We start from the raw sequence: 24,326 nt of genomic DNA, 5'->3' as shown, positions 1-24,326 counted from the left end.
CATCTTTTCCAAAATACTGTACCCTGGAATGCCAGTTCTTGAGTCTAATAATCTTTGTATCAGGGAAAAGGGGCTACATACATGGGTAATAAACTGAGGAAACCCTGAGCTGAGGAAAGCAAAAGATTTACTTCAGGACTTCTCAGTGCCTTTAATATGGTTCTTTGTTAATGTATATTATGGCATTTCTCAAGTTACTCAAATACCAAAATGCTATGTGAACACACACAGTGATGGGTGACTAATAGAGACATGAAATAAATGTCACAGGACCCCTGTAACATGAAAAATTACCTTGGTTTTGGGAGTTCCAGGGAGGCTTTCTGGAGGAAGTCAGATCAGAACTGGATCTGGCCACATGGGTAAGGAGAAGCTAAGTGCAGCATATGCAGAGGTGTATAGGCTTGGGGGCGGGTGGTCTGTTTGCTGGTCGGGGAGTATTTGAGAATGCGGGGTTGTATGATGATGGCAGGGCAGATCCTAGGTTCCAGGCTGTGTCCCTCCTTGTGATGAGCAGGAAGCCTGGATGCCGGAATTCCACTTGCTTCTTCCAGTGTTGTTCTACTGTTCACTCCAGCTTCTCTTCAGGTTTTGGACCAATGTTTCACCCAATCGTTAGCCAAACAGACTTGGCATCCTCGCGCAGGCACACAAACAGGCACACCTGCGTACACACTCACACTCCTGCTCATTCACACCCCGCACTCCCAGGCTCCCCTGTAACTTCCCCCTGTGTGAGAAGGGGCTAAAAGAGCTGAATTCTAAGACTCTATTTTATTTGAAAAACTCTCTGCCCCAATGATGCAAAAGTTTGACTAGGATCAAAACAAAACAAAACACCCAGTGCTCCAAATAAGAGAGAAGTTGCCTTTCTTATTACACTTGCCTTCTACTGGCTGTGTTGATTTTCCCTGAGCTCTATCAATTTGGGTAGCAAAATAAAGATTGAATGGTTCAGATGCCTGCCCACAGCAGCAGATTTTGCTCTAGATAAACTCACCTCATGTTCATTCATACACTGGAAGCAGCTTGTGCCTACGCTTTCAGGAAAAGGCTGGAGAAGGTTAACAGCAGGGGTGAGAGGAGCTGTGTGCCTGCTCAGAAACGTCAGAGCTGCAGAGGTGCAGGGAAGTCCTCCCAGGAGGGCCTTTGTGTTGTAGAAAAGGGAACAGCGAATATGGTATCTGAAAAATATGATGTGGATATGAGTATTCCCTCATTGGTCCTATGTTTTTAATAGCCCCAAACAGTGAGTCAGATTTTTTAAATGAGTGCTATGTCTCCAAATTGTCTAAGGATGCAAATGACTAAAACAACACAGTAATAATTGTGGGGGGACATCTTTGGAATACTGGAGGGGATGGGATATTTTCCTGATTTTTCATACTCAATTCTGGCTTATCACATGGATTGTTTTTTATTTGTTAATATTTTATGAAGTGAAACAAAATCTTCCAGGCAGTGGCCTACTGACAGCTCAGATCATTACTGTCTCCTACCTGTCTTGGCAAAAGAGAAGATTATTGCTGGAAAAATAATGAGGGAAATCCATCTCTTGACTGAGGCTTTAAAAATGAAATCTGCTTATGGTGCCGCTCTGAAAGGGGATAAACAAGGTGTCCAGACCTAAAATAAGGTCCCAAGTATTTTATTCCACCAAAGACCAGGAAGTGGGTGGATCATCTTTTCATAACTCATGGCACGCTTTTCTCATTTCAGCTCTGATTGACCTCAGGTGTTACCTTAACCGTGCCTGTCCACTCGCTCTCTGCACTGACCTGTCTGGTTCACTGCATAAGCACTGAGTGAGGAAGCGGCTTTCCTCGTGTCCTTGCCGTTGCCTTTGTGCGGGCTCTCCTTTCCTGTCCTTGGACGACTTGCTATAGATTTTCAGTCACTTGCAGGTATTAGCTAACAGCCTCCGTTTCAAGGACTAAGTTCAGGCAAGTCAAAACTCCAGCACCTCATCCAGTTCAAATCCTCCCCCAGAGCAGAGCGCAGTAGGGCAGCAGGGAGAAGGGTTTGTTATGCTTTAGTCCTTCATACTCCTTCCCTTCCCCCACTCTCTGTGGTGCCTCTGGCTCCTTGAGGATGGAGCGAGGCATGGTGAGGGTAGAACAGAAAGGAAGGGGAAGGGAAGGGACAAAGGTTTTATGTGACTGTTGCTATATAATCTGGAGTTGATGCCTTTCATCCTGTAGGAGGCTAATTGCTGGCTGTTTCTTGCATGGCAAATCTCACTTCACTATTCCCAAACAGGGAGGAGGCGCTCTCTGGCCAGCCACCCATGGGTCTCCGTTAACACTAGAAATAATGGTATCCCTGATGACCCCTTCCTGTTGTAGTCACCACCCTGTTCTCCTGAGAAGAGTCCGTTCAAACCACTCTAGCCCAGCTACCTTCCGAGTCACCCACTTAGGCTAATGCAAAACACATCTTTGCCCCGTCAAACTCCACAAGCATAGCTCACTGGCAGCAAAATCCATCCTCCCCACCCAACCCCCACAAGCCCCTACGGACACCTTGCCTTCAGATGAATGCAGTCAAGAATCAGATAGCAGCCTCTGCACCCCATAAACCCTAGCCAACACTGATGAATTCTCCCAGTAACTCTGACCACCCTCCTCTCAAGGTCCAAGGCAATTGCAGAACCCAGGAATTTCTGCAAGCATGGGTAGGGATGATGGTAGATGGCACCTTCCTTCCTCCACCCTCTCTGCAAGTGGTTCTCTTAAGCCCCGTCCCTTGGATCAAGGTAAGAAAGGGGCAACAGTCCCCTCTCCTTCCCTTGGAAGGTCAAAAGGAAACACATGGCAGGTCAACTCTCTTCAAAGAAACTTTGTCTGCCCTCTCTCTGATCCCTCTCTGACCTTCTCACATGTACAGGCTGGTGGAGAGAGAGATGGGCTAAATCTGGCGGAGCAGGCTCAGGGGACAGATCTGCCCCAGTGCAGCATATTCTACATGGATGGCCTAGCACCACTCTTGAGAAAATAGGGGTACTTGTTACACATCATTTTTGGCACTGAGGTCTTAGCGGAGAGTAGGCTATGCCCCACGTCATGTTCATTTACATTTATGTCAGCCCTGAGAGCTATATAAAAAGACTGGAGTCTGGCACTCTTATAGTACGCCTCCCCCAAACCCTTAGAACTCAAGGCCATGAAGATAGCCATCGGATTCATAGACTGGGTGAGCAGCACAGTAACCTGCAGTTGTTGGGTGCTGTCTCCTCACAGTGGCAGCTGACCGGTGAGTGTTCCCAGCTGTCATAGATTTCTTCAGACCAAGTTTTCCCCTTACCCAGGAGACAGCTTGTTCAGACAATCATGCCATGGATTTAGACGTTGCAACTGGAGCACAAATGTGGCCGATGGGACTGAATCACATCTGAGTCAGAGGACACCTTTGTCATCCCAGCCAGGCTAGGGGCAATCTTTATGGAATGCTGGTTAGCCAGACTGTTTGAAAATAAGAGTTCAGGAACTTCCCTCAGAGTGTTTTTCCTAATTCAGGGGAAAATAGCTCACTCCCAGAGGCCACCGGTTCCCCATGAAAAATTGAGCTAATGCAGAGGGCTGCTGCAAGAGGCCAGGTCGGCGTACCTGCACTGTGACTGCTGACATTCTCCAGAACGGGCCTGAGCTTGAGCTGGCATCACTGAGATTTTGATCTTTCAGTGGAAGTGGAATTGTTTTTTTCCCTGGGAACTGTAGGCTCTTTGTGTATAATCCAGAATTTGGGAAAAATAGACTGGTTAGCAGAGTGGAACTAAAATTCTCAGTCTTTAATCTTGTGGGAAACCCATTGTCCCCTTCATAGGTAATTTCCAGTTAAGTTTTAATGCTTAAAATTGGCCTGCAGGATCCCCAGTGATTTGGTTGATTATAGGATCCTGTCCACCTAAGGACCATCTATATAATATCTAGTTGGATCCTATTTGAACTCAAAGGATCTCATAAAAATTGCCTCTCCTAGAGATGCTGGGTGCTCTAGAGCCCTGGCCCAGGCAGGAGGATTGGCCTCACTGACCTGGGCAGGAGACGTCCCATAATACCAGACACTAGACATAATTGCCCAAGAACTCCAGGTTACCTTCTTCATTCCCCTTGGAAAGGTGCACAGTGGTGGCTGCACCCACCCAACCATTTGCTCCCCTTGCGCAGGGCAGATTGTACCTGTGGACACATGCTCAGCCTGGGCTGGTCGTCATCCCTCCGTGCTGGCCTCCTGGCGCAGACACCTGGTGATTTCTGAAGCAGGCCACTCCTCCCTCTGTGTTGATAAACTATGATGAGCTCCCTTTTGTTTCCCAGTGGGAAGCCGTCTTCCTCAGGTTGTCTGTGAATAGTACCCAACTTTGGCAACAAATGAATGATGTAAAGGAAAAGCAGAGCGCCAGAATGCACTCTAGTCTAGTGGTTTCCTGCAAGACTCGGTGTCAGCAGCCCTGGTTATTCCAGCAGCCCGTCTGACTCACGCTGGGCAGGTCACATTACATTTGCGGGATGTTTTTTTTGGATCAGAAATAAATTGACTGTGGCTCACTGGGCCTAGTGTCATGTACATGAGTTGTTAATGAGGCACTTTAACTGCAAATTCGGGGATTAAAGTATGGTGCGTACAGCAGGGGAGTAACAAGCCTTTAAAGAAAATGTTAGGTACTTTCTGAAACTGAATTGAATATTCAGGATTTAAATTGTTCTGTCAGGTGGGCAGGGGAATTTCTGGAAGAATATGTGACCACTTGCTCATTTCTGGGGAAGGAGAGGGGCCCAGAGGCACTGATGTGCCTACCCCTCCCTAGACACCTGCTTTAGCCACAGGTTAGCCATTGGCAGGGCCTGTGCCTGGCCACACTGGGTGCAGCTGGAGGGGCATGAACTGATACCTTCCTTTCCCTCATCATTAAAAAATTTAACTTAATATTCATAAAATTTTTTTCAAGTGGATTTGTGAGGTCTTCTAGATTCACTGAGAGTCTTGCAGAGTCTTTGGAGGTGACTTCTCTCTTCATGACTGGGTCCTTCAAAAAGCGGGCCCTGAGCTGGGATGAGGTGGAAAAGAGATTCATTGGGGGAACTGCCTGTGAGGGATAAAGAAGGAGAGAGCTGGAGTAGTGGGGCTCGGACACGTTCCCATGTCCACTGGGAGCAGACATCACAGTGCCCACATGCCTTTCTTAGGGATCCACAAAAATGGTCTAACTTATTTAAAAACACAAGAAAAAAAATGAATGTAATAATAACAAGTATAATAGTGAGTCCAGCCTATATTGTAATCATCTGTATTCCAACACAGTTGTAAAATATAGTCTTTAATATTAATTTTTTATGGGGGAGGGACCCACAGCCGCCAAAGCACCAGGGAGAAGTCATGATGCAGCCCTGGCGGGGAGCGCCTTCAGCCCAAGAGGGAAGGCTGACCGCTGGCAGAGAGAGAGGCCCAAATGGACTGGCTCCGGCACTCCGGCCATGCGTGCTCACCGGATGTAGACAGCCCGGTGTGCGCAGCCTGGGCACAAGCACTGCTGTGGATCCGGGGGCGGGCAGCTGAGGCCACCAGCCAGCTACGGTGTCTGCATCAAGTTTTCCTGGAGATGGCAGCAGCCCCTGCATGGCCTCCTCCAGCAGGCTCCCCCGAGGGCATGGAGAGGGATTCAGTTCATAGGTCAAGATATATTACAGAGGGCATTAAACACTTCGCCTCTGCCGTTGACACTCGTGTTATGAAGGTGAACTTGTCACGTGCGTTCCCCATTAGTGGAGTGTTCACACTGAGGCGGGCCAGCCGCCAGCTGTGCTTCAGAGAGACTGGCCCTCTGGCTGGGGAGTCATGGGAATGCCTTCCTCGGCAGGGGGTCTCTGTTTCTATTCAGTCTGACATTCTGATCCTTTAAAACCCCTCCCCAGGGGCAGCAAAGTGGGAGCTTATCAGCTATTTCCAGCCTGCAGATACGTTTATTTGGCACATCCAATGTTTAAAAAAATTGGTGGTGGGTGTTATGGGTCAAACTGTATTTCCTCAAAATCTGTGTGCTGACTTCCTATGCCACAGCTGTTCAGGATGTGACCTTACTTGGAAATAACCTTGTTGCAGATGGAATTAGCTACGATGAGATCAGACTGAAGCAGAGTGGGTCCCCAGTCCAGTGTGACTGGTGTCTTTATAAAAGGGGAAATTTGGATAGAGAGAAACATGCACAAAGGGCAAATACCACGTGAACATGAAGGCAGAGACCCACTAGCAAAGGAGGGCCAACAATCGCCAGCCAGCTGCCAGAAGCTGAGACAGAGGCGTAGAGCAGATGCCTCCTTGCAGCCCTCCACAGGAACCACTCCTGCCAACACCCCGATCTCAGACTTCTGGTTTCCTGAACTGTAAGCAGTAAGGTTCTAAGGTTTAAGCCACCCAGTTTGTGGCACTTTGTCACGGCAACCCTAGCAGACTAATAGAGGGGGTATCATTTTTAAATGGATAGATATGCTATAAAAATCTGGGATTTTGAGCTTCAGTGGGCTGGACGTCAGGGTGTTAACTGGGAGGAGAGGGAGGGACCCTCAGGGACGGACCAGAGAACACAGGTCATGCTAGGGGCCACCATTCGTCACCACCAGGTGGTGGTTGCAGCAGAGAATATGGGCCCAGCACTGTCAGGTTTTCTGATATTTCCAGAGAAGCTTGATTTCTATTTCTTGTTGCTGGTGAAATATGATTCCAAATGTTAGTTTCAAACGAATTCATCACTCTCTTTTCTTCCCTGACCCAGTCCACTTCAGTCACACACTTGGTCTGGCTGGCTGTCCTAATCATCTGCGTTTGTCATCTCTGTTCATTCACAGTTGCATGGCTTGGTGAGATGATAAGGGACATTATGTTTAAATAAGAGATTATTCAGGGGGCTGAGCATTTGCTACTACAAGAAAGTATACTTGGATTTGTCCATCTTTCTCTTCTGCCATGATGAGGTGAAGGTCTTATGGAGACTTTATTTGTGCTTTGAATAACCATTTGTTGAGGGTCTGCCATCTACTGGGTGGTGTGCTAGATGCAGTCAGTATCCAGTGTATGATGTGTATTTTCTTCCTAATATCCTTACTGCTATTTTGCTGAGGATAAAAGGAATAATTAATCAGGCACCATCTAATAAAAACAAGGTATTAAGCTATAATTCTGAGCTTACAAATAGGGCATTCTATCAAAGCTACATTGTATAGCACTCCTCTGTCATTGTAGCTTAAATAAATTCCTGTGAAATTGCTAATAATAATAATAACTACCCTTTATCCAGAACAGCCAATGGGGAAAGCATGATCCTAGATCATTAATGGCATTATTTTATTTCAGTATAACTATGTTAGGCAATTATAGTGTACCAGGTGCACACTAAGCTCTCCACGTGCATAATCGCATTTTATACTCATATCAACCCTATGAGAGAAGTGTTTGATTCTCATTTTAGAGATATGGAAATTGAAGCCCAGAGATATTCAATAACTTGCTCAAGGTCACGGGGCTGGTAAGAGGTGAAGCAGGATTCAATCGCAGCTCTCTTCCATGGTAAACTCAGTCTCTCCCCATGCTGCCTTACGCTTTTGTTCACCAAGAGGCCTCTGATGGAGGTCAGCCTCTGGGTCCACAGTGCACCAGGCCTTGCCGAGAGTGGTGTCACAAGTTCTACATCCCCAATCCCTGTCTGCTGTGTTGACTGACCAAGATGTTTTATTAAAGAGGCACAACTTGTCATTTAGTTTGAAGTCACAATCTTAGTTTCATTAAAAAAATAGCCAGCGCTGTTTTGTATATATTGTAAGATGTAAGGGAGGGTCCCTCTGTGCACTTTTAAAAACAGATGGTATGCTTGGTATGTTCTTAGAAACTTTATAACTCAGAGAAGGCTTGGGGAAGGGTCTGTTTCTTCTGGCAGCTGTGTTCAGCTTGCAAAAAGTCAAGTAGTTTATGTATTATACATCCACCTTTCTATGTATATTTTTCACTTCATTCCAAAGTAAGGCAAGGAAAAATAATGGTTCTTAACTTGTGCTTAGCAGAGCACGATAAACTCCATATACTCATCTCCCAGCTGCAATATTCATCAACCCACAGCCAAACTTCCATCCATAGTTCATCCAAGTCTCTCCACCACTTCCACTGGGTTATTTAAATCCCAGAATCACATCGTTTCATCTGAAGCCCCCCAGCCTATCTTATGCTGTGTTTTGTCTGTGTGATTTTCAGGCCATTACATGTATGTGGACTCAGTTTACATCAAGCACTTCCAGGAGGTGGCCCAGCTCATCTCCCCAATGACCACGGCCCCCATGTCCGGCTGCCTGTCATTTTATTACCAAGTCCAGCAGGAGAATGACAATGTCTTCTCCCTTTATACTCGGGATGCAGCCGGCCTTTATGAGGAGATCTGGAAAATGAGCAGCCCAGGGAATGCTGCCTGGAACCTGGCTGAGGTGGAGTTCAGTGCTCCGTACCCCATGGAGGTAGGTAGCGCCCAGCAGGGATGGCTCCCACACACAGGCATGGAGATCAGGAGATGCCAGCCATGCCCTCGCTCTTTCTCTTCTGCTTTATCTCAGTCTTTAGCTTTCTTTCCCCTTGATCGGCCCTCTCCACTTCTCCCTCTTTTCTTCCTCTGTATTCCCTTCTTCCTTCTTTTATCATTTGCATTTTCTCGCAAGGGTATTTTTTTCTAAGGACAAATGTGGAAAAGCCAGTCAACCATCTAGATTTCCTGGAAACACCCTCCCTGTGAACCCTGCGCTATAGCCCTGGTGAGGTCAAAGAGATCAATACCTTCTAAGTGAAACTCACTCCTGAGCTTCCATTCCTGAGAGCAGTTATGAAGGTTTCCCTTACTTGAGGGAATAGTCTTTCTAGAGTGAAAACAAACAAACAAACAAACAAACAAACAAAAACCTTATTTTCTTAGCTTCTCCTTTGCAGTATAAATACTGTCATAAGAATCAGAAATTTATGACTGTGGCTCCTGTTTGAAACAAACCTTTGTACTTAGTTTTAAAGCTTTTATAGTTACATAAGTGATAAATGCCAATGCCAATGAATTAGAAAATTCAAGAAAGCAAAACAAATGAAAACAGCCTAGGCCAACCCTGCAAAGATGAGAAGGACTAACATTTTGATGTTTATCCCTGCAGACATTTTTCCTAAGCACGTGTATTAGTACATATCTGTATCTATGTGTGTATTCCAGTAAATAATCAAACAATCCAACAAAGTCAAACAATCTATCCTCATGTTACAGAGACAGGGGAAAACAGAGTCCCAGAAGCCTGAGAGTTTGTATCTAGGTCACACAGCTGGTGAGTGCCAGGGCCCTTAGGAAAGTTCCTGGACTAAAATTTGACCTACAGCTAAGAGATGCCCAGCTCTGTCTGAGGGTCCCCAGGACCTCTAGAATCAGTGGGTGCAGACTGTGGGTACAGATTTAGAGCTCTAAGTAGTCTTCATTAACCCAGGATATCAGTGTCCCCTACTTTTCACTTTGTGCTTTTTGCAATATCTCCCTAATTCCCTTTATAGTGCAAAGGAAGCTGATTATCCTCTGGACGCTTTCCGCATGATGCCGTCTGCTCACCTGACCTGGAGCTTCAGGGAGCGTTGGGGTGGGTCTTGTTTTCTGAAGTGAAGTGGTCATCTCCTGATGGCATGCCTGCCACTCCCCTTGCCCTCTGCAGTCCCGCACTGTCCCCTCCATGTAGCCCCAAGGAGAGCACAATGCCTTTTGCAGCTCATGTGCTATTTCCCGTCTCGAAGTCTGCCCAGACCAGGACTTGCTCTTGCAGCCCAGTGGGAAGGTTTCTGTGAGTTTGGGTTACAAGGAGGAAAATAAACATACCTACTGCTTCAGAAAGTTTTCCTTCTATGAAAGTCAAATGAGTCACATACACAGTGAGGGCATTTTCTTTGCAAACTCCTTCTATCCAACCATAAACTCCTCAGGCAATGCAGTGTAAGTGAGACTTTGCTGAATTTTCTGTTAAGTCAATGTTTGGAAAGTTACAACTCTGGAAACTTCAAAACTTCGATATATATCTTTTTGATTCACACATGTGTGATTTTGCTCTAGCAGTCTGAATTCATTATGCTAGTACTATTTGCTCTTGGGAATTGCCAGGAAGAGATCTATCCTGCAGAAATCAGTGAATTTGTCATCATATATTCTCAAATGAATTTTAAAAAGGAAAAACATTTGAGAACCTCTTTCTGAATAAGAAAGAACACATTGTCACATGGGCTCTGATTTGCACATTCTGATCAGAAATTCTTAATCCTCCTGGTCAGTAAGATCAAGTTTGGTCATTGATTTTAACAGCTGGCACCTTGAAAACTAAATGTCACGGACCTGTGATGAGTCTGTAAACTTAATCTGCCCCTTATCATTTGTCCACATCTGTTCCCTTTGTGCTCAGCCCTTCTCCCCTTGCCAGAGACAAACCTCCAGAGCCCTTTTAGGTCTTGCCGAGTCCAGACATCAGTAGGATCATTGTTGCTAAGCAGAAAGGGACCATCTTGTCCCAACCCATTTTTTCAAAAATGAAGAGACTGAGGCCTGGAGGAGAGAAGGGACCTATGTGAGCTAATTAGTGGCTAACACGGCTCAAACCTGGATATGAGTTCAAGAGAGGTCATCCAGAGGAAAAGGTGTGAATTTAGTCCAGAGTTCATTATATACCTGACTCCGGGCTAGCACCTTATATGCATTATCTCATTTAATCTCTTCACCAGTCCTACAAGGTAGGTGGTGTTATGCCTATTTTATAAATGAGAACATGAGGCCCTGAGAGGGTTAGCAATGTACCCAAAATCATGTCACTAGAAAGTGATAGAAACAGAAATGGGATTTGGACTCTGGTCTGTCTGCCTCCAAGACACCATTCTCTTTAGAAGAGGCTGAAAACTTAGAAGCTTATGGGTCAAATCTAGCCCACAACGACTTGCCTGCCTGCTAGAGTGGTTTTAGTTTGTTTTTGTTTTGTTTCATTTTGGTTTCTTTGCTTGTTTCAGGTTTCAAATTAATTGCCAACATTAAAAAAATCCAAAGATTTCAAATAAAAATCTAGAGATCCAGGTCCTCCTGACAGTTTGTTAGATCCAGACACGTGAGGCCTGAATTCCTACCCGTCAGCAACTGACAAAGCTGAGGAGCAGCTGCCCCCATTAGATAGTCTTGTATTCTCCATTTCAGGACAGTCTGCACCCTTTGCTGCATCCTGTCAAAACCATGTCACTCATTTACATGACCTGCCTGGCCCTCGTAGGCCTTTGAGTTTCAACCTCTGCTCAACACTGTGTCTTCTCATGTTATCAAGTTCCAGGAGTGGACTGCTCACCTGGGTGATGTTCCCAGTGTAGGGGGTGCTCTGCTGACCCCTGATCCCCATGGTCACAGGCAGAAGGTAGCCCATTGCACTCGGAGTTAAAGCTGGTGGCAGAGAAGAGAGTAAATCTAAGGGGGTTGAACTCATTAACACTCAGTGTGCTTTCTAGCCATTCAGACCCTCCTGGACATGCTAAAATTCTAACCTCTGTGCACAGAATTGCTGGGCCTGATTTTGCCACCAGGTAATCATCTCTGATTGCTGAATCTTTGTCCAGAACCTCCCCGCAGAATTCCACGTAAGGAAAAGGAAAAGGGCCTTGGGGCTTAGCTCTCTGTGACAGGCAGGGGGAGGATCCAGGTTGCTTTCTGCAAGGAGCGTGTTGTTTCTTTAATTGAATTTCACAGTGCAAATTGTTAACTCTGTAGTTCTATCAGAAGTAATATAGGTACTCTTATTATTGAAGGTATTCACAGTACTCAAGGGAGCATCACCAATAAATACTCCAATAAAATATGACATAAGTCTTAGTATTCACTCTCCCTAAAAAAGGCTTTAGGTCACAGAGGCAGCTACCCAAATGCTTTTATTTAGGGACATGATTTCTCATGTACATAAAACTTGGCATCTCCTGGCTTGATTGACACATCATTTTCTTTTCTTTTTTTTTCATTTAATTTTTTATTAAGGTATTATTAATATACACTCTTATGAAGGTTTCACATGAAAAAACAATGTGATTACTACATTTACCCATATTATCAAGTCCCCACCCATACCCTATTGCAGTCACTGTCCATCAGTGTAGTAAGATGCCACAGATCCACTATTTGCCTTCTCTGTGATACACTGTTTTCCCCGTGACACATCATTTTAAATAATAGTGAAGAGCACTGAAGCCTGACAGAAAATACATAAACATGTTAATGATGTGTCATATTCCTCTTCAGGTTATTTTTGAAGTTGCTTTTAATGGCCCCAAAGGAGGGCATGTTGCCCTGGATGATATTTCTTTCTCTCCTGTCCATTGCCAGAATCAGACAGGTAAGTATTCTCTTCTTCTCCACATTTGGAATTTTCCTTTCTCAGTGGATGTCTGTGGTCAGGGCTTGACTTAATTCCTTCTCATTTCCTCACCTTTCTTGGGATCTTATCCTTTAAAAATTAACCAAGTGGTCATTTTCCTAGCACGTCGCTCATCTTCCCCCTTACAGAGTGAATCTCTGTATTCTTCTGATTTTTCTGACACCACAGCAGGGTCATGTGTTAAGGAGCTTTCATGTTCCCTACCTACTAGGAAATGAAAATTAAATAACGCTAATTCATTCCCTCCCCTTGTTTCTCTTTAAAGGTTATCTTGAGTACACAGGCAAGTGGATGGGTAGGTGGAAAAAACTCAGAATCTAGTTAGTAGAATCATAATGCCTCTCTCCAATTCTATGTGTGTCAATACCCATAAATGTCCTCATGTTAGTATTTGGTATATTTCTCTGTGATAGTTTGTGGCTAAATATTATGTATTATGTACTTGATTTAATTTCTCTTTCAAAGTGAACTCTCAAGTTATTTTGGTATGGGCAATTTTGTTATTTCCATAAATTTGGTGTTTGGAAGAGAAGAAATTTTTCCTTTGGGGCCACTTCATCTTATTAATGAGCCCTCACTCTGGGTTTAAGAGCACGGGAAGTAAATTTTTGAAGTTGGCCTTTGTAGTCTGACTTTCACTGAAGATAGAATTGGTCTCTAATTTTGCATGGTTTCAGATATATTTTACAAGAAAAGGAACTGAGAAAGGTAATATTTGCTACTTGAGCTAAACTGTTACCCCAAAATTAAAGAGACACATACTAATATGCTGAAAACAGATATTATTTTTTACTAATTCTAATTTTTAAAAAAACTAGTGAAACAGATAGGACCAGGCTGGACTTACATATTTACATATTTCATGAAAGTGATTTAACTAAGCCGAAATCAAAGATTAAAAGTCTCTAAACTTGACAGAACCCAAAAACCAAAATTGCTTTACTCGTCTAAATCTGTTTGCTCCTACTCCTGTCAGTTGATAGTTTAGTGATACCAATAGTAGTTTTACATCCTCTTTTATCATTATTTTTAGAAAGCCTTTTCTTCTTTGTCACTCCACATTTACATTGAACATCATTTTTTTTGGTATCATTAATCTACAATTACATGAGGAACATTATGTTTCCTAGACTCCCTGCATTACCAAGTCCCCCCCACAAACCCCATTACAGTCACTGTCCATCAGCATAGTAAGATGCTGTAGAAGCACTACTTGTCTTCTCTGTGTTGTACAGCCCTTCCCGTGCCCCCCCTACATTATGTCTGCTGATCTTAATGCCCCTTTTTCCCCCTTGTCTCTCCCTTCCCACCCATCCTCCCCAGTCCCTTTCCCTTTGGTAACTGTTAGTCCATTCTTGGGTTCTGTGAGTCTGCTGCTATTTTGTACATTGAACATTTTTATTCCCAAGTTATACATGAAGGAGAGGTGTTCCATTTTGTATCTGCGCTGGTTAGAGGGTGTGGTGAAGCGGTAGGTGAGAGGTAATAGAATCTACTCAGCCACCTTACAAGTAATGTTTAACACTTTTCCTTTTAAAAGATACAGAACATATATGAGTTCTTTCTTACTGACTGGTGAAAGGAAAAGAAATATTCCAGTGCAGTGAGACTATTTGTAAAAGAGTCTAGTGGCCATGCAGTCTGTAAACCCAGCCCCCGTGAAGACCCTTCCTCCTCAGGGAACAACAGAGATTCACATTTTAATGTAATTAGGTTAACTAAGTCTCCATATTGGTCTTCAGAACTTCCCAACATACCGACTATGCTTCAGAATGGTTCAATTATATGATCACAATATTGTGCTTGAGAGCCAGGATTTTGGATTCATATTCCTACTCTGCCACTTACAAGCTGTGTGACCTTGGGCATGTTAATTAACCTCTCTGAGATTCTATTTCCACATTTATGGACAAGGATAGAAGAATCTGTTCTATAGAGTTTTGGGGAAGATTGATGAATTAGTATCTATGAAGGCCTTAGCAGAGTATGGCACACAGAAAGTGCTTGGCCATGAGACTCATTATTTACTTAATTTTTGAACTACTCCCATGCATTAGGGGGTCAGATCAAAACTAAAGAGAACCTTAGCTGAGCCTGTTGGGCCTTCATTCAGCAGCTGTGAGCCGGATTCTGAGTCTTAGAAGCAGAGCCCTCCGGTTTTCATACTTCATTTTACATTTCACAAATAGTTTATTCCCTTCTGTTTCATAGCAGGTGCCAGAATTTTTTCCCTTATCTTGGTTAGCTCTAGACTTGTCTCTGCTTTTCCCAGCTGGATCTAGCATTTCCATCCCTCATCTTCCTTGTAGCCAAGACAGGAATGATTTCAACATGTGACGCCTCGTTCCCACCATCTGGTTGGGCCTAGAGTTAATCCAGTGTCCCAGACCTGAGACCCACTGCAGAGTCGCAGGGTTACACACTAGTGCCATGTCACCCCCCAGGTTTTGTCCAGGATGCTTCCAGAGGACAGATCTCCCATCCCCCTACCTTGAGTTACAATACTTGCCCTTCCAAGCCTTCTCCACCCACAAGCTTGACTCCATTACCACATTTGGCCTAGAGTCTAAATAATAGGAATAAGCTCTCCTTTTAGGTTGTAAATCCTTGAATGCCTAACCCCAAACTGAGGGCTCCGCTGCTCTACCACCTGCAGGCCTAATATCTGGGCTTGGGTCAACCCCACACTCAGGCCATGGACTGGGAGAGTCCTGACCTACATGGCTATACCTCTCAAAGGATGTCTGGGCCTAAACCCCAATACTGGCCATGCGCTAGCAATACACTGCCCAGACCTCTTGATTAATTGGAACCCAGGCTCCAGTTGTTGCCTTGGTTACAGATGAGGTCGCCACAGCCTTCCTTAGCTCAGCTGCCCTCAAGCCTCGCCACAGTCCAGTCAGTGGCCCAGCCCCTGATCCATCAACAGTCCTCTCTGGTGCCAGGACCCACTCACTCTCCTCCCCGTGTCAGCTGTCTCAGCCTGCTCTCAGGCTGACTTGTTCTAAAACAAAATCACTGGACAAGTTTAGCTGCCTAAAGGACACACTGCACCCCAATGATTGGGAGATCATTTTGGGCCACAAATAGGCCCTCTGCCCCATCATCAGGAATTAGAAACTGTCTCATGGTAGAAGACACATTCTGGGTGGAAAGGATTAAGGCATTGAATTTGAAATTTTCTTTTTATCAGACTGTCTCGTTATCAGTCCTCAGACTATCCATTACTAGGACTAGGTATTTAACAAAAGAATATAATCACATCCTCAGGAAAGTCCTGTCTGTGTGACTTAGTTTGTCATCCTGGAGTGAACTGATCCTTGTGTACTTTCAAATTTTAATACCACCCCTCTACCCCTCCTACACACCAAATAAATGGGATATGGTTCTCTTGGGGCCACCCACGAGTATATTCCTTGGGCTATATCCCTGATGAGTAATTTCACCCACCTGCCATTCCCTTATGTGTGGCTTTTGGGAGTGCCATTTTCTGAGGTAGGTGGCCATCTGTAGATTCTGAATTTTCATCTGCTTTTTCATACCAGGTGGCAGACAGGTGACTAAGACTGGAGACCATCATGGGGTTGCCCAGGGCTCAAATCTACTTGTGGGGGAAGTCAGAGGATCCTTGTTCAGATGACATCATATGTTCTTGACATTATGATATTTCTTTTCTCCTGTCTGGCTCATCAGGGACACCTCCTTGTCCGCTTGCTGAGACTTAGGTCCTGAGATACAGCCAGGTGCCAGTTAGATAGGAACATTTTTTTCCTATTCCTATTTTGTAATGTAGAGCTAGTCACCTACTTCTTTTTTAATTTGGTGTTCCTAAAACTTTATTTTTGTATAAATATATACAAACTCAGATAAAATTAGTAAGAATATGAAAAATGACTCACATATACTGTTCAGTCAGATCTAGAAATTGTTGCATTTTACCACATTTGCTTTACCAACCATTCAAGAATAGATTCCAAACATTATGCCCCTTTACCCCCAAATACTTCTGTGTGTGTTTTCTAAACCGAACACATTCTCCAATGTACTATATAAAGTTCAGGAAATTTGACACTGATACAATATTATCAACTAACACATGGTCCACATACCAGTTTTGCCAATTGCCCCAAGAATGTCCTTTATAGCTATTTGTTTTCCTGAACCAAGATTGAATCTGGGATCCCTTGTAGCATTTGGTTGTCATGCTTCTTTTGTCGCCTTAAATCTGGGCCAGCAACTCAGCCCACCTGAATGTTTTCTTGCTTTGAAAATTAACAGACTGAGACTATAGAGAGTCTGTCCATAAATAATTCCCTGTTTCATCGGATCACTGCTCCCAGAACTCATATGTTTCTCTAGATATGATTTCCCAATTAATCAAAACCATGCCCTCTCTCTCTGGCTCTAAGGGTTAGACCAAGGTATGTTAGCATGTAGAAGAGGATCCTGCTTGCCTACACTGAATTATCCCAAACTCCAGCAGTTACATCCTCTCTGGACTCAGAGGGCAATCTAAACACAGTGAGGTTTACAATCACTTGTTGCTAGTACCAAGTTTTCTCAAAAGAACAGAAATCTTTTATGTTCCGTTCCCTCTAGGCAATCTGGAATGGGGTGACATTTATAGGCCAGGGTAAACAATACCAGAACCAAGCCGAAGTCAAAGCAATAGCAGTATGGGTGAAGGAATTGGTGTGACTTTTTGAACAGAGTGATTTATACTGAGTAATGATTTTCTTCAAGAAGATCAGCTGCCATTACTAACATCAATTATAAACAGACAGTGGCTATGCTTCTGACACAGAAATTGACCCACAGAAGGGAGATTCTTTTTGGAAAATATGATTTCTAAAATATCTGTCTTAGACATTAAGAATTCCTTAAACTCCTTCTTTTTTTCTTTCTTTTTAATTTTCTGTGAATAATTGTGAATTGTGAAGAAGTATGTGAATAAATGCTCCCTGTCTTTACATCATAAAGGAAATTTCTTTTGAAGTCTGGCACTGCTTTGTTTTTATAGAGAATGTGAACCGAGCTCCTTCTGTCCCCTTAGGGAGGGAAAGAACAATCTTCCTGTCTGTGAAACATTCAGTTTGATGCTAACCTGTCAGCATGCCGTCAGGGTAAAAAGGCTTTGTTGTGTGTCACTTCCTTGGTCTCCCCTGACACTGATGTGTATTCACCAACCACTTGCTGTGGTCCTTTCAGATCCCTGGGTTTGGCTATTTAACTTTGGTTCTCTTTCGCCCAGGGCTTCCTTTCAGTGCCATAGAAGCAAGTTGCAGTTTTGAGGGAGATCTCTGCAACTTCTACCAAGATAAAGAAGGTCCAGGCTGGACTCGAGTGAAAGTAAAACCAAATATGTACCGGGCTGGAGACCACACATCAGGCACAGGTAACTCATGAGTCTGTCCATGTGGGAACATAGCTGGGGGCAGGGGATACATTTCATGATCCACTTGCCATTCTTACCCCACACCTCCCAAGACACTAACTTAAAAAAAAATTTTTTTTTTAAAGGCAGCTGCTCAGAAGCAGTGACCATTGGTAATCTTGTGTTTGACCATTTTTTAAAAATTGGAGTTCAGATTGCTGTGGTAGCAAAAGTATTTGCCAGTCAATTAAATAGCTGAACCTTTGGAAATTATCTTGCTCTTCATTTTAGAGGGAGAAGTACCTTTAAAAAACTATTAGATTCCCATTATATGAAACATCTAGAACAGGCAAATCCATAGAGACCGAAAGCAGATTAGTGGTTACCAGGGGCTGGGGAGGGAAAATGGAGGGGGGGAGTCACTGTTCACTGGGTACAGATGGGGTGATGAACATAGATTGGGGTGATGAAAAGGTTCTGGAACTAGATAGGGGTGGTGGTTGTGAATGTTTTTAATGCCGCTAAATTGTATGCTTTAGAATAGTTAAAATGATGACTTCTATGCTATGTATGCTGTTTGTATATTACTAAAATAAAAAGTATATCATGGGGCAATAAAAACTATAAAACCTATTGGGAAATGTTGGATACATGATGAATTATATATAAGGGACTCGTAGAAAGCAGTGGGTTTGAGCTCCCCGTATATAAGGATTACCTGATCACTTTACTGCCATCCCTCGTGAAGCCCACTCCAGTAGATGGTGGAAAGAGCTTGTTCTGAAGAGGGTATTAGTGTCTAATTCATTTATTCCACAATTATTTATATACTGGGCACCACAGGGTGAGCTGATGGTAAGCTGATGACACTTAAGTTTCAGGACCCCTTTAGGCCCTGGGAAAGGCCTTGAAAAAGGCCCTCAAATTTTTCTACTTGTAATTTGGTAGTTTTTTCTTAGAGGTTGCCTAACTTGTAGAAACACAGACCCTGCAAAAACGTTTTCTGACTGTGGCCAGACTAAGTCTTGGGGGTACAGTAGTGAGCAGATCTGTGAACCCCATCCTCGCTGGCTGACAATCATTTCAATGGACAAGAGAGACATTAGACAAATATATACACAAATAAACTTACAATTACATACTGTGATAAGTGCTATGAAAGAAATGAAGAGTGATCTCTGAGAACAAATAGAGCAAAGAACCTAGTTTTGGTCAGGGGCTTAGGGGTGGCTTTCCTGAGGGAAGTGTGGGTATCAACCAGAAGAGTGGCAGCAGTCCGGGCAGAGGGAACAGCATCTGGGAAGTCCTCAAGTTTGGAAATGACTGGACACTCGGGGGAAGAGGCAAGTGGAGGAAAATGGAGGGGATACAGATTGTGGGTGTGGCGCCAGAGTAGCATTTGGGATTTTTTTAAATAAAAGAAATGAGAAGCCATTAAAAGGCTTTAAGTAGAGAAAAGAGAGATTAAACTTAGATTTCAGAATTTGTTGGCCGTTATGCAGCTACCTTATTCGGCTGATCAAGCTGACATAGCAAAATCCCACAGTCTGAATGATTTACACAGCACACTTATGTCCTCATGGTTCCGGAGGCTGGAAGTCCAAGATTAAGGGCCAGCAGCGTGGTTTCTGGAGAGAACTCTCATCCCAGCCCATATGGGCCTTCTCACTGTGTCCTCACATGGCCTTTTCTCTGTGTGTGCATGTGGACAGAGAGATCTCTGGTGTTTCTTCCTCTTCTATAGCCATGAGTCCTATAGGATTAAGGTCCTGTCCTTACAACCTCCTTTAACCTTAAATGCCTCCTCAAAGGCCCCGTCTCCACATACAGTCACACTGGGGTTAGGACTGCCAGCTGTGACTTTGGGGGGAATGCAATTCAGTCCGTAGCACCACTCGTGCAATAACCAAAGAACCTTTTGCCAGATGAATTAAATAATTGGGTAGAACTAAACTATATAGCAAAGGCTGAGGCAAACAAAAGAAAACTGGTGGGGAGGAGCAGAAAAAGGAAGGAAAAAAGCAGGTACATTTTTCTCGTCTGCCCAGGCTGTCTAGGGTACATGGACCTGTTTGAAGTTTGCCATAGGGTTGGTGGAGCAAGTGGGTACGGAAGTTTCTGATCTTACTTTTCTTTATGTTATTTAGAAGAAATAATTATCCTTCTTTGGGTCCTTTTCTTGTACAGAGAGGGGACTTGAGAGACATTTTTGGACTGAATGACAGCCTGAAACAAAACAGATTTGGGGGAGGATACAACTCAGTTCATAACACCACGCATGTGAAATAACCAAAGTTCCCAGGACTGCCATCGCTGCAGAGATAGGATGGAAAAGTCTGTGCTGGGCCTTGCAGACACAGTGCCATGCACTCAGTCTAAGTCAGTTGGTTGGGAGCCCCCAAAATGATTCCATCCATCGGTGTTTCATTAAAAGTATAAATTCTAATGGATAACTGGAATCTGAGCCTATGCAACTGGAAATGTACACTGCTTTATGAAGTTTACTTAGAATTGGAGGCTTATTTACAATAGTCACATAGGTATCTTCTGTCATTTAAGCCATAGATGTTAGAAAGTACTTTCTCTGATTCAAAGTCAATGGAAATAATCTCAGTCGGCAAATTCCACTACTTTACCCAAATATTCCCACGTGATAATCTGGGCTAGATCATTCAAGTTCTCATTGCTGATCCACTCAGTGGTTTGTCCTATTCACAGGGTATTACCTGCTGGCCAACACAAAGTTTACATCTCAGCCTGGTTACATTGGACGACTCTACGGCCCCTCCCTGCCAGGAAATTTGCAGTATTGTCTGCGGTTTTTTTACGCCATCTATGGGTTTTTAAAAATGCGAGACACCCTTGCAGTTTACATTTTTGAGGAGAACCATGTGGTTCAAGAGAAGATCTGGTCTGTGCTGGAGTCCCCACGGGGTGTTTGGTTGCAAGCCGAAATCACCTTTAAGAAGCCCATGCCTGCCAAGGTATGTTGGAACCGATAGTGTTCTGCTCGTTCTCAGATGCTGGACTGGGTTAACAAATTTCTGTTTGATTATTCTCAACTGGTGGCAGGTTTTCTTCCATTCCAAGCCGACAGCCCCAGCCCCACCCCCTTTCCCAGCCACGCCCAAGTTTTATCCTGCTCTTTTCCAATTTCCTGCTCCTAGTTTTCATTGGTGGAAATGGTACGATGATATGTTTGAGTATCTGTGCTGCATATTCAAAATGAATCCGTAATCTTTTACCGCTGCTTGTTAGTATAACCTCCTCTTACGAGTTATTTTCACCTCTCCATGAGTTGTCATGTGAGACCAAAGCTGAGCGAGAGGCAGCCTGACAGAACTGTAAAGAAGTCAAAACTTTCAGCCCTCCTTTCCTGTTTATCCTTCCTCACTCCTAACACCCACGCGCACCTTATCTGTGCCTTCCCAGACCTCTTCGACTCTGCATATTTCTTTACCTTTCTTTTCTCTATTAGTTCTTACCCAGTGGGCTGATTTGATTAATCACTCCCTGCTATCTCCCCTAAATAGTCTAGTGCTCGATGGGGACTCTAATATATAGCTTTGTTTAAGGAATGATAGCAATGGAAAGAATTTCCTTGAGAGCATTACAGCAAAGTAGCCATGTGGATACATTCTGTATAATGTACCAGCTTCCAGCAATAGGAACATTATTGAACACTTCCCGTGAACCAGCCACCATGCTAAGTGCTTGGCACACACTGCTTCATTTGATACCACAGGACGCTAGGAAGGAAAGCATTATAGCCCCATTGAAGGGATGAGGAAAGTTCAGGCAGCAAACTAAGGACATTGTTCAACAGCACACAGCTACTAAGTGATAAATCCAGGTCTTTTTGAAACCTGAATCCATGCTTTTTATACTATGCCTTTCTGCCTCCCAGCTAACATGGAAAGTGTCAGACTAGGTAAGGGGAGGAGCCCAGCCCTAACTCAAGATTTCTAAACATTTATAGGGCTTTGTTATTAACACTCAGTGGTTTTCTTTTAGAAATAATTTGGTTCCTAGGAGGGATCAAAACTCAATGTGGTTCAGCACTGACAAAGGAGGGCTCTGGGATTGAGGGAAATACAGCCTAATGCTTTAGAGACATGTGGATTCTCTGCCACTTACGCCTTTATGATTTGGGCTCGTTATATGATCTTGCCAAGCCTCGGTTTAGCTTATATGTAAAATGGATATGCAAGTAGTGCCTCCTTGCGGGGTTATGGTAAAGATCAAATGAGATGCATCAGGTAAAGCTCTCAGCATAGCACCTGGCACATAGCTAATAACATTTATTAAATTTAGCTGAACAGAGAGAGAAAGTGACAAAGAATGACAGTTTTTTCTGGGTCCTGATTCTCCTAAGGATTAATAGGTGACATCTCTTCAGTACGTGCTAAAAATCAGGTCAGGATTAAATCTTTATTTTAGTAATATTAGACTTTCTTAATGAAATGTATGCTTTTATACTATCATGACAGCCTAGAATTAAAAATATATATATTTTAGAAACATTTGAAATGGCATGACTCATGGAATGATTTCCTTGATCTATTTTTCCCCAGCACATTGCTAAATAGAGAGCAGGTAATTGAGTTTACCTTGACACTTTTGTACAGCAAAGAGGATAGTGAAGAGAGGAAATAATTCATTCCAAAATCCTTCCCGAAAGCCAAGTGTCAAGAGAGACTAGAAGGTCATTGTCAGAAATTCCATAATGATAGATATAGTCATTAGCCTTTATATGTTCAAATCCTTAGTTTAACATTATGCTTGGTCACTACAGTGCATATATTAGCTCCTGCAATCTCTCCTAAAGCTAGTGTTCCCTTTAACAAAGATCTTTAAGTGGTCTGTTAATTAGAAGCACCAGGAGGAACTCAATATTGTGTTTATTAAATATTTCTTTAGGAGAAAGAAATGTTAAATGGCCCATAAATGAGAGAATGACCAGACATTCTGTTTCATCCAAGTCTAGCTTAATGATCAGCTCAGAGGTCATTAAAATCTTCCTGTTAAACCCTTCTAAGTCTACATCTTTACTCTGTTAATAGTATTAAAAAACAAACTTCAAAAGTCATTTATGGACTTGGAGGGAACCCCTATCTTGTCAGTCTGAAAAATATAAATACATTTTTTTTCCCACTGGCAAGAACCTTATGTCACCACTTCTCTGGGTATGTCCCATTGACATATAAATCCCTTGAGTCATTCACTTAAAAAGGGTTTTGTGTTCAAATGAGTTGGGGAAGGTTTTGCATACCAGATCTCTACTCTTCCACATACATTCATGATGCACAATAACATATTAGCAACGCTGGTAAGTTCAACATTAAAGAATCCTATTTAGCCTTGTGTAAGGTGGCAAGTCTCTCAGAGGAGTTGGCATAGAACCCTTGTGTAGCCCCCGTTAGCATCATACTACTAGCATGGGGTTTAATGTACTATACTGACATTGTTTCCCTACATGCCTATCTACATTAATCAAATGGCAAACTTCGGGAAAACAGAGATCCATGTCTTATTTTTTTTATTTCTAAAGTGAACACGATTTTGGACAGAGTGGATACTCAATAAATAGTTGGAAAGAGAACTGAGCTGTCAATGAATATGTGTTGATGACAAGGAAGAACAAAGTAAATCCATCAAAGGAAGAAGGGAGATTAACTGTTTCTGCCTTCAGATCATATAAACCAAAATCACTTATAGCCCAACCCCTGAGCCATTAATCCCACAAGGAATTTGAGTGTGAATACATGAAGGCAAGAATATCCTGGTGGAGTGGTTATAAGGACACAGATAGACACATATGCTGAGTCTGGTTTAGGGCTTCTTATGGTATTTATAAAACCAAAAGGTGTGACACTGAAACAACTTCCCGTCCTCACACTGCACCATTTCCCTATTCCCAAAGACTGATGTAAGGTTTGACCAGCCCTCTTGATTTTCCTAATCCCATCCCTCTCCACAACCCAGCTTCTCCAGCCTCCTTTTTGGGCTTGTGGTGGATGATGCATTCTTTTCCACATTCATTCTCTACCACCCCCAGGGCCTTCTGGCTTCTCCCACCATGGTCCTCTTAACCCCTGAGAACCCTCAGGAGCTACTTTCATTCCCCCTCCCCTCACTCTTCTCAGCACAACTGGAGAAAATAAGACTAAACCTCACTGTCCTTTCCATGCTGCTGGCAAAGCTTGTTCATGTAATCTCTCCTTGACTTCTTTCCACAACCCCTATGCCCTGGGTGGTCAGATCCACTCTCACTTGCATGGCTGAAATGACCCTCCCTGCCTCAGGCCCAGGACATGCTCATGGGTTCATCTCCCAAAAGAATGAAGGCATTCAACATAAGCTGCTTCAATTCTGTTCCTCTCCAACCCCTTACCTGCCTCTCCTTGCCACCTGGTGACTATGACAAAGGAAGTATTACCCTTGCTCTTACACAAAACCAATCATCCATCTGTACATTTGATCTCACCGTCCTGCCTCCTCTGGGATCTTAT

General features: G+C 43.5%; 1 protein-coding gene across 5 annotated transcripts in view; it reads left to right on the top strand.

Moving 5' to 3' along the window:
• Positions 1-24,326, top strand: part of MAMDC2 (MAM domain containing 2) — a 127,457-nt gene that overhangs the window by 66,425 nt on the left and 36,706 nt on the right. For 4 of the 5 annotated variants that reach the window (XR_005026386.2, XM_036893464.2, XM_057498587.1 and 1 more), the window contains 4 exons: positions 8,239-8,495; positions 12,305-12,398; positions 17,692-17,835; positions 20,533-20,798. Coding sequence is in view for 4 of the 5 variants with exons in the window: in XM_036893464.2 (XP_036749359.2) it covers positions 8,239-8,495; positions 12,305-12,398; positions 17,692-17,835; positions 20,533-20,798 (761 nt within the window). In the remaining variant the exon portion in view is untranslated. The remainder of the gene's footprint in view (positions 1-8,238; positions 8,496-12,304; positions 12,399-17,691; positions 17,836-20,532; positions 20,799-24,326) is intronic. The other variant, XM_057498588.1, reaches the window with a different exon arrangement.

Source organism: Manis pentadactyla, chromosome 3, assembly GCF_030020395.1.
Source record: "Manis pentadactyla isolate mManPen7 chromosome 3, mManPen7.hap1, whole genome shotgun sequence".
Lineage (NCBI taxonomy): Eukaryota > Metazoa > Chordata > Mammalia > Pholidota > Manidae > Manis > Manis pentadactyla.
The sequence above is the reverse complement of the archived record's forward strand: the minus strand, read 5'-3'. Positions and strand labels throughout refer to the sequence as shown.